This window comes from Amblyomma maculatum, chromosome 6 (assembly GCF_055883805.1).
Source record: "Amblyomma maculatum isolate TAMU_Amacu chromosome 6, ASM5588380v1, whole genome shotgun sequence".
NCBI lineage: Eukaryota > Metazoa > Arthropoda > Arachnida > Ixodida > Ixodidae > Amblyomma > Amblyomma maculatum.
The window spans coordinates 68,312,484-68,323,184 of record NC_139349.1 but is presented as its reverse complement, the minus strand read 5'-3'; the positions used below and the strand labels follow the sequence as shown (position 1 = coordinate 68,323,184).

The following is a 10,701-nucleotide window of genomic DNA, read 5'->3' as shown; positions in this document are numbered from 1 at the left end:
TATTAGAGTTACCACATATATACATTTTCCCGTTAAAACTTTCCGCACGTGCCCTTAATAAAAATGCATCGAGTGCCTCAACAGCACTCACATGCGAATCCCACGGCATATGAAGAACAAAGTTTTACTCATGCTGCAAGTGCACGGTCTATTTGTCGGCTGCCGCTGGTCGCACTTGGCCTTTACTGTCCAAAGCAGGCTTATCTCATCTCGAAAACTGGAATATTGGTTGGTTGGTTTGTGGGGTTTAACGTCCCAAAGCAACTCAGGCTATGAGAGACGCCGTACTGGAGGACTCCGGAAATTTCGACCACCTGGGGTTCTTTAACGTGCACTGACATCGCACATGCGATGTGGAATATTCTCCATTCATTCATGGAGCGTTTGGCGCACTGCGGCACGCAACAACCTGGTATTTTTCGATGATGCCTTCGCCCGTACCAAGAGAAGGCGACGAAGCGAACGCACGTGTGACAGCTGCTGCTCTGCCGCGTGAAAGGGCACGAACATGGCCGCCTGCTGACTCTCAAGGCCAGTGAGGCGGCACTTGCCCTCCCAAAGGGTGGTTTCAGCCTAGCAGAGGGCGCGCGCATCGAGGCACCCTACTTGAGCACCCTACACTTTAGTGGTCCAAAGTGCCCTCTAGAATTTTTATATTATCGCCAGTTATTTTGTTGCGGCGATTCTAGAATAATGGTTTCCCTTTATGCAGTGCAATGTTTTAACGCTTGACTTTCCTGAAATATAAAGCAATAGTTCGTGAAACTAATCTACATCTGGATTCTTAGAGCCTCCGGAAATGGCTGTCACGATTCTTCTGTAACACGTCTCACAGAACAAGCTTCTGTGTTTCTCCGAGTGTCTTCCATTTGATGCTAGGCGGAGTATGTTAAGTGTACTAAAAAAAATGGCGCATATACACAGCGCATGTCTCGGTTTCCGAACACTCGTTCTTTTTCGTAAAATGCATGCAGATACTCGAAGAGACGCGCATCTGGGCGAGACATGCAGAGCAATGTGACTCACCACGTAGGAGTGGCTAGATGCTCATGCACGCACAAGAAAACCATACACATGATCAGAGTGAAAGCAGACGGTAACAATCTTGTTCACTGGTGTCAAGCGAGGTTTATTTTAGCTCGTGATCGTGAAAGCCTAGCAGAAACCCTCGCGGTGGTGTGCAGTCCTTGCTCTCTGCTGGAAAAGCACCAGGAGCAGTGGCAGCCATCGCGGATGCTGTACCGCAGGCACATTGATGATTGAAGAACGCACACTGAGCTCAATACGCACTGGGAAGGTGGCTTTGACAGACGTTGGTAATGTCCTGTCCTCCTCGACGTGGGGCGTCTGGACAGCACAGACTTCTGTTCAGTCACCAGTAGACGTCATGGTCGTAAAGTCGCTTTCTTTTCTTCAGCTCCACCAAGCAGCTCTCTGCCAAGTTTGTGGGCGTAGGCCACAGCCATCTTGGGAGCGCGAACTGACAAACACAATGGAACAACTGTTGCAGGTAGATTGCTCTACTGCTGGTCCTGCTGCTGTTGTTTCTCGATTGTAGAACGTTCTTCGGCGTCGACGTCTGGTTGTTCCTTCTTGTGGCCGTTGGAAGAACTTACAGAAGCAGCGGGAGGGGGCGCTCCGGAAGCTAAGTTGCTCTGGCTATGGTGGTGGTGTGCAGCGCGCTTCAGGGTATCCACAAGCAGGTGATGGAACTTCTTGACAGATGACAGCGACCCAGACCTGGACCGGTGCGAGCTGATGGCCTCCAGGTGCTCGTGGGTGCGGAACATCTTGCGCACGTCTTCGCCACTGCCGTGCATGTTGGGTGACGTGGACAAGCTGGTGCTGCCTAGGGGGCTGCCTGCGTTGCTGTGCTCTTGCGAGTTGCGTCGGCTCCGGTTGTAGATGTCGTAATCATTTCGGACCACAGGCATCATGAACGCCATCTTGGATGGAGAACCGGTGGCTGTGTAGAAGGCGGCGGTTCGAAGGACTTGCTCGCTTGAACGAGGTGGTTGTGAAAGAGGTCGTCCGGGAGTTGCTTTGGCTCGGGGCCCGTTTTCTTTTCTTTTAGCTTCGGTAGCTTATATACGGGTCGCTGAAGAGCCTACCGGTGCGGTTTATTTTCTTCCCTCTGTCCGGTTGGACGATTAGCCTATCGACAAGAGATGAGCTTGTCCTCTGCGGCACCGTACAGTGCGGGGACAGCGAGAAGGGAGCGGAGAAGAGAGCCCGACAGCCCACAAAGACAGATAAAGTTTAGCACGTGATCCGAACGTGTAAGGCTCCAGTTGGTTCTCGAAAGATATCCATTCTCCCGGCAACGGTTGCAGCATTGCTTTCTCTCTCTCTCTCTCCTTCTCTTTCTATTCTTATCGGTGAACAAAGTACCGGGGATAAGCATCTCTATAGGAATACTGCTGTAGATGTCGGGCCGATTCGTCGTTTCACCCTATTTTTCTTTTTTCAGTCTCCGTTCCAGATAAACGTGGCCCTGCTTGCGTCGCAAAACGGGCTCTTCTCCATGTGCGACGAGTGTCAGCGCTTATGAGGACTCCACGTGTGCGCGAACGCGACCGCTTCGAGTATTTACTGTCTCCCTGTTACACGCTCTCGTTCTTTTATTGCGCGAAAAGCAGTGAGATCATCAAGATACTTCATATCCGCGACGGCTAGACAGTGTTTGGGTTTTCCCGCGTTGAAAAGGCTCACACAATCGATAAAGAAAATAGCTTGTATGTAAACACTATTCTACCTTCTGAGAAGCATGATGATGAAGAGCAAGGTCATAACCCGCTTCTGAGAAGCGGGTTATGACCTTGCCCTTCATCATCTGATTTTCAGTTCTTTGTTGGCTGTGAAAAAAAAAAAAATGGCTGGAGCTAACAGCATTGGTAGGTGCTTACAGTTTCGCTTCGTAACCGAATTGGAATCGAATGATCTGAGCTGCGATGTTGCATAGGCCGTTTTTCTGCCATTCAATGTGAAATATCCCGAATGCATTGTTCTTGTCCTACAACAACCAAAACAATTTTTTCACAAGACGACTTCGCTCGAAGAAGGACCTTCTTCTCTTGTGTTAAAAGTTGTGGCTGCAACCTTTTACCTTGCTGTATCTCACACGTTCACTGAGGGCGCTCGGAGGCCATTTCACGCTTGATTTGTACAGTCACTAAGCTGTGCAGTGGATCAGCATCCCTTAGCTTTCATACTGTGCTCAGGAATGTTTTTGTAGATAATGTCTGCATTCATTCTCGGGAGGCACGAGAGTGTGTAATAATACCAGGATTTTCTTCCTCGGTTACAACTACTAATTAAGAGCAAAGTCAAGTTTCACCTTAAGATAGACGCGATAACACTTTCATTACTGCCTTTTCATTCCACACTTGTTTGGCAGTGAGATGCATTTGTCGCTGAAATATTTCGATTCGAAGTTGAGTTTCTTTTTTTCTTTTCGCGCCGCTGTAGTTCAAGTTCAGTTTGCCCGTGTGATGTAGTAGGAATAACTGACGCAGACCATGGTGCAAACGCGGACACTCTGATTGCTGGAGAGCTACACACGGTGAGCTCTATCAGCAGTCGAAATTAAAGCTACCGCTGGCCGGAGCCGTCACTTCGTTTGCACCTGCCATAGATCTTGATCCCGAGATGGACAACGAAGCTTTCAGCCGGCCCGCACTTCAGCGACCTCGATCGGACGTGGACAGAACGTGGGATGTCTTTTCTTTTTTTAGCAACGGTGGTTCGACTAGCAGAATAATCAAGAATGTCCGGGCACCGATGAGGGGTAAGTGTCGGCAGTAATCAAATTCAAGCTGTGGGTGCGTCTGTTTACGTAACCACCGCCGTATAGTCCGTGCTCAGTAGTCATCGTCGACGGGCGCCCGGGCGGGGCGGCTTCACCTTTGTACAATGTTTGTACCATGTTGCAGTCAGCACATATCATTCCTTTAATCTTGACGAGTGCCTTGGTAGGCGACTTCCCCAGTTTATGCAAAGCTCTACCACGCATCGCTGTTCTGATGTTCGCTCCAGTTTCCTCGTCGCTACGAAACAAGGTTGCACGCTCAAGACTGTCCACTTGCTTCACCTGTTCGAAGCCAACCCAACTCGTCACATTGTGAAGCTGAAGGGTCCCCCGCCATCTCCCGAAAGTGATTTCCCAATCGCGCTCATTCGCGCACAACGCCACGACTAGTCTCATAACTTTCAGGAGAGACCCTGTACGATTCCAATTCGTGACATCCACACCTGGAGCGACATATTACTGTTCTGAGGAGGATGGAATGGCCTCTGCGATACACGCAAAACATATTCGGCGTCGACACCCTCACTTGCGAAAGTGGCCAGTGGTGTGGACACCCGTATTTTGTTTTGGCATATTTTCCTGCTGACTCACAGCGTTGCAGCATTGAAAACAAAAGTGTTTTCTGCAAAGCCTGGAATTCGGTCGCAAAAATAACCTCATTTTACTATTAAGTGCTGAAGCATCACTGACCGCATTCTTGGACATCGTCCAAACGGCTGTGAGGCCTTCTTCGAGCAACTGCTAAGCTTGTAGTAAGTGAACTTCGAACCCAGGCTGGAACAAAGAGATCAGCTTTCACTGTGCTACTCTGTCAGTCTTACACGCTGCGATTCGGATGCCTTTCCATAATCTCACTTCTGCGCATCTAAAACCATTCTTCGGCCAGGCTACAAGAGACTAGACCAACTATAGCACCAAAGTTATGATCCAGTCGGCTCCTGAGTCCTTCAAAACATTCATCACTGAAATAATTAAACTTGTTAGTCTGACCCTCGTGTACGGCCCCCAGAGGGCATTTAAGGTAGTACTAAATAAATAACGCTTGTTTTTGGCAAAAACCTGCTGTTTCTAGAACGCGTGCCATTACGGTACAGACCGACTTCACTTCGTCCTCAAGTGCCCCTGTAAAGGACAGCTCCAAAGGTTTTGGAGGCAACTATATCGTATTAAGCTCTCATAAATATTTCTCCCGTTCTTCATTACGTCCGTGCGACATTTATTCTCGGCGCAAATCGATTTTAAAACCTGCTGTTTACATAGAATAAGTTGAGTTGATTTCAGCGGGTAACAACAGATTGTTATTTTTTTTAGAATCATTACCGGCTCGTTGATACCCGCTTCCCAATTCAATAACAGATATCTACGGCTTTTATTAGATCGTCTCGGGCATACTGTGAAGGAACCCGTGAAACGACTTATCGGGTCGCGGTTATGTTCGCAGCTACGCCCACTCTGGATCCGTAGCCGAGCCCCTTATCATGAATAACTCGCGATTGACGTAAGCAGCTGCCGACGTCGTTTGCGATGAGTTCAGGTCCGTCTCTGAAATAAGCCTTTTTCGCATCGGCACCTCAATAATTTCATCATTGTGGGTTGAACTTTTTTTCTCAGCCATCGATCATTCCATTACTTTTCTCTCGAAAGGTGACAACAGAAATTGTATCAGGACGAATGTAACCCTTAGTGGAATTTTTGCTGAATATTATTGATAAATAATCAGTTCTATGGAAAGCAATTCATTTAAATTAAATGAAAACAACGTTAATGAAGCATATGGTCTCGCTGTCGAATTCAGCAAACTCAGTTTTTAGAAGCACTGCACAAGTCTTTTTCTTTTCTTTTTCTTTTTTTGTGCACTACCTCTACGGTGTTCTCTCCCGAAAAGTGAAATAAATTGAAAAGTGAAAAAAAAAAGTGATATATTGAAATAAATGAAATAAGCGTGGCCTCGCCTGCGCCGAGACTGGGTTTAGATCAGGGTTAGAATCGCACTTTTTTCGAGTTCGGTTTTGGTTCATGCCTTTTGGGTTTGGCTCTGTAGGCTTATATAATTCCGGTTCGAGCCAGTTCGACCCTGTCCACGCACCGGTTCAAACGGATTTGAACGAGGTCAGAAAAAAAGTGAACAACTTGAGGTTGGTATCTTAGCTCTACTTTCCTAATGATCAGTTTTATTTCTTCCTGAATTCTTGAATAGAAACTAAAAATATATCCGTCTATACATCGTCTTTTTCGTCAAATGTTTTGACGAGGTCCACTCGATCGTAGAGACCGCAGCAAAATGCTTATAATAAGTGGCCGATGGCTAGAGCAGGGAGGGAAAAAGTAAGTGGAATCATTTTGTTGCTACATTACCGACTACAGCTGTCAGGCACGTCTAGACAGATAGGTATTCGTTCTAGGCTCAGATACAACTCAAGAACGAACCTGCGAATTGCTATGCCCAAGGCTGCCTTCCCACTATCTGTGTCGACTCGTCATTCTGAAGTCTCGGCGAACCAAATCACGTCTGCTGGCGTCGCATTGGATACGGCGGCGTGCTATACAGATACCATGCGACTCTTGTGACATTGTCGAATGAATAAGTAAATGAGATTGATTTGCGTGACGTTTTTTAAGCGGATTCATAATTTGGTTTGTGAATTTTGCACAACAGTATAATATCGATTTAGTTCCGGATTATTTGCGATTATTTACCTGCCCAGAAAATCTCTGTAATCACGTAACTTTCTCCTCGAATTGTGCTCTTGCGCAGTGCAGCTACCTCCCCTGTTTAAGATGAAACAATAGCCCGGCAACAAAACTTTACGCGATGCATGCTGCAATACATTTTCCTGGGCTTGTTTGATCTTTTTGCGAGCCACAATTCTTCAAAATATTTGCGATGTTTTTGACATGCGGGAGAGTTCGGAAATAAGCGAGAAGAGCGCGTTAAGTCAGTCACGGACATATCGATCTCGAAGGGGATAGATAGCAAAATGGTTTGATACATCAATAATGGTATATATACAAAACCTCTCACCAGATGAGCTTTTCTGCAACCAAGTGTGAATACATGTACCCACGCTAGCGGCGCGCTTCCTGAAGCGATGAGCTGCCCATCGCCATACTGGATGCCCTGAGTTCGTCGTGGGTACGCCGACCCGCGAAGCGCATGCGAGAGCTCCCCGCGCCGGCGGCCCAGGATGTACTGCGATCTGCCGTGGACATCACTACCACTGACTTAGCAAACACAGGCCTCCGCTGCTTTCCAGATAAACCAAAAGTATTGGAGCTGAAACCCCTATCCAGGATCCCCCATTGAACTATACATGTACGGAAATCCAGTGCCCGTTGTGTCTTAGGTGAAGATTCTCGTCATTCTCATTAAAAATGCACTTGATGCAACCGCCCTGGGCGCACCTCCACGTGCCTCTTCATGGACAAGAGGGGGAAAACGGCAAATTTGGTAGGGACAGATCGCGCGGATAGCAGAGGCAGCCGCTGGAGTCCCGGACTACGGACCCCACATACATATCCCCCTCCCTTATCTCTGCTCGATAAAGTTTTTCAGTCAGTCAGCAGCGACGGAGCTTCCGCTGCTCGTGCACCTTGCGTCTCGCGCTGCGCGGCGCAAGTGCTGTTGGGGTTGGGGTTCACATCAAAGCTGCCGCGGACGGTACGTACGCAGGGGAAATCAACTGCTGCTCATAATAGGTTTTATTATGTGCACACTCTTTATTTATTGTTATTTATTTATTTACTCTCAAGGCCAAGACATTACAGAGAGGAGTGGGTTAATAAACACATTATAAGAACAAAAACAACAACGGGGAATTGAATACATTATACAGTATTAACAATGGCACATTAAACGGTATTGGCAATGGTTGTTTTGAAGAGACTGCGTGTCAATAATGGCAGCGAGGGAAGCGGGAAGGTGGTTCCAGTCAGAACAAGTCTTTGGTAGGAAAGAATTGAAATGTAGATTCGTCCGGCATTTGGGTATGGCAACCTTGAACTTGTGGTCGGTGCGGGATGAAATATAGGATCGTGGCTGAAACAGAGAGGATCTAAGAGTGGAATTGAAATGAATAATCTTATGAAATAAGAAGAGGCGTGATATTTTTCAGCGAAGAGACAGATCCGGTATATTAAGGTTTGACTTCATTATGGAGACATCTGGCAGTACGCCTTTGATAGTATGAAACGTTCAGAACGATTTTGGATGGCTTCAACATTATTAATGAGTGTATTGATGTGTGCAATAACAACTCAGTTAACACAGGGTTAACGTGGGTAGGCCTGGAGATTAATATGCACAAGGATAAGGAGATGTTCAACCGCCTGGGAAAGGAACAGCAGTTTAAAATACATGCAGCGAAGCGCTGGAAGTGTTAGGCGAGTATGTCTACTTAGAACAGGTTGGAACTGCAGATCCGGACCACGAAAGGGGAATAACTAGTAGGATAAGATCGGGATGGAGCGTATTTGGAAGGTACTGGCACATTATGACAAGCAGCTTACCGGTATCGCTCAGGAGGAAAGTATATAACAGTTGCATCTCACCTGTACTCACCTATGAGGCCGAAACATGAAGGCTGACGAAAATGGTTCGACTTAAGGTGGGGGCAACGCAGAGGGCTATGGAACGGAAAATTTTATATGTGTAACGTTAAGAGATAGGAAGCGAGCGAAGTGGGCCAGGGAAATAGCTCGAGTTACTGACATTCTATTCGAAATCAAAGAGAAAAATTTTAGGGGGTCTCTTAGATGCCTCTTAAGAGGAGAATGGCGAAAATCTACGGTTTCTCTCCTATCATTTGCCTCTCATCGTTAGCCTCTTATCGGCGTTCGTTGCAGTGCTACATATAATAATAATTGGTTTACATGAAAGGAAAGGAGAAGTATTTGTCACACTTCCTCCGGCCAGTGCGAGTTTGGACGGTACACCATCGCTCTTGTAGCGCGGCGCTTCTTTGTGCATGTTCAAGTGGGAGATTGCAGATGGCAGGAACGCTAGACAAGGAGAATACATCTCGCAGAATCTCGTGCACAGATCCAACGCCTAAAGGAGGCGTTGTCCCGAGCAGAACTGTCGCGCACGGGATTTCGTTCCATGAGCCTAGAAAGGATTTCGCCTTAAAAAATGGACATGGGCAGGATGTAGTACGAAGAGAGGATGCCTGACAGTCTCCGAGAGTAACCAATTGGATTCCAAGGAAAAGAAAGCGTAGCAGGGGGCAGAAGAAAACTCTGTGGGTGGCTGAGGTTAAGAAGTTCGCAGGGGTCAAGTGGATGCAGCTAGCACAGGACCGGGGTAATTGGAGGAAAATGGGAGCGGCCTTCGCCCTGCAGTGAGTACAATCCGACTGATAATGATGACAATAATGATGATGAAGATGATAGTGTGTTTGTCCACCTCCATCAAAAGTGAAGACAACGTGAAAGCCGCCGCAAGCCTTCGGTCAGCAAGGCTGCCTTCGCCGCATAACAAGCAGTGCACCGAGCACTGGCTTCTCGCTTCTCCGTATGACAGCAATGTCGCGTTGAAAACCAGCCAGTCAGACTGAAGGCCATTTTCAAGTGGACTCGACGTTCACTTCATCAAGCCTTTTACAGCGTTCGCGTTGCCAGCAGGCGCCCAAGACTGCGTAACAGACCCAACTACGTGCGCAAAAAACAAACAAACATGGAAGCACCATTAGGAGAAGTGCATCTTGCAGGGGCACGGGACTCAGTTCGATATATCGAAAGTTCCGCTGAACAGCAGTTCGACAACGAGGACATCACTCGTATACTTTTGAATGAGGGTTTCAAGGCGCCGTTCGCTATAAGCAATAATTCGAAATATCCAGGTTCGATAGTGCAATTAATACCGTTTCTTGGGCTAGTTGGTTCATATTTGTACTGTGAAAAACTGCGCTGAAATAAACACACCACAAGAAAGAAGACGGGACAAAGGCGCTACTCACAACTGAATTTATTGAAACCCACGAGTGATCTTATATAGACGAAGTTTGCAAAGGGAAAGAAGGATGGGGAGAAAGATAGGGGAAATCATCAAACGACCATCGAGAACGCAAGTAAAAAAAAAAAAAAAAACTCGGTTAATGGATAACAGAATCTAAAAACCTAATTTCGGAGGCCGGAAGAGATAATGAGGGGATGCTGATACACCTGCTGTCAAACTTCTTAATGTAGAAAGCCTCCAAACTAACACGTGCCGTTTTATCCTTACCCTTTCCAAGAATCTTCGTCTCATTCAACCTGGCCCCACATCCGTTGCAGTTGATTACGTGCGCAACCAAATGTGCGTACTTGTCTTTTAAATCTGACAAATTTCGTGCATGTTCTCCCAAACGCTCGTTGATGCATCGACCAGTTTGGCCTACGTACAACTTTCCACACGTCAAGGGAATAGCATAGACCACTCCAACAGAACACTTTGTAAACAGAGAGTCATGCTTTATCTGGCAACCCCCTTTTCTTGGGTTGCAAATTCGGGGGCACAACTATCCCAACTTGTTAGGAGCCGAAAAAACGACACTCACGCCATGCCTGTTGGCCACTTTCCTCAGGTTGTGCGAGGTTTTGTGCATGTAAGGCACAACAAGCGGCTTCTGCCTCCTCCGTCTATCCTCTCCAGTACAACTTCGCGTTCCGCTCTTGATCTTTTGAAGGAGGGTCTCGCAAACTGCAACCAACACAGAGCACGGGAACCCAACCGCCGAAAGCCGGCTCATCTGATTATGGAAGCTGGTTTGCAACTGATGCGGGCACGATTTCCTGAGCGAAGACTCTAAGCAATGCTAAGCTATTGCTCTTTTCACAGTTTTCCAATGCATAGAATCATAAGGCAAAAGATCTTTTTTAGCACGTGGGTAATAGCCCCAGCAAACGTGTCTTTCAAG

At 47.1% G+C, this 10,701-nt stretch overlaps 1 protein-coding gene across 1 annotated transcript; it reads right to left on the bottom strand.

Moving 5' to 3' along the window:
• Positions 1 to 1,105: 1,105 nt before the first annotated feature.
• On the bottom strand, positions 1,106 to 2,221 carry LOC146185956 (uncharacterized). Its single transcript, XM_084605607.1, has one exon. The coding sequence runs from the start codon at positions 1,944 to 1,946 to the stop codon at positions 1,521 to 1,523; it is 426 nt and encodes a 141-aa protein (XP_084461733.1). The 5' UTR covers positions 1,947 to 2,221; the 3' UTR covers positions 1,106 to 1,520.
• Between the last annotated feature and the right edge of the window lie 8,480 nt (positions 2,222 to 10,701).

Coding starts and splice junctions, on each gene's coding strand:
- LOC146185956 (XM_084605607.1), bottom strand. CDS start 1,946: ATGGCGTTCATGATGCCTGTGGTCCGAAATGATTACGACATCTACAAC.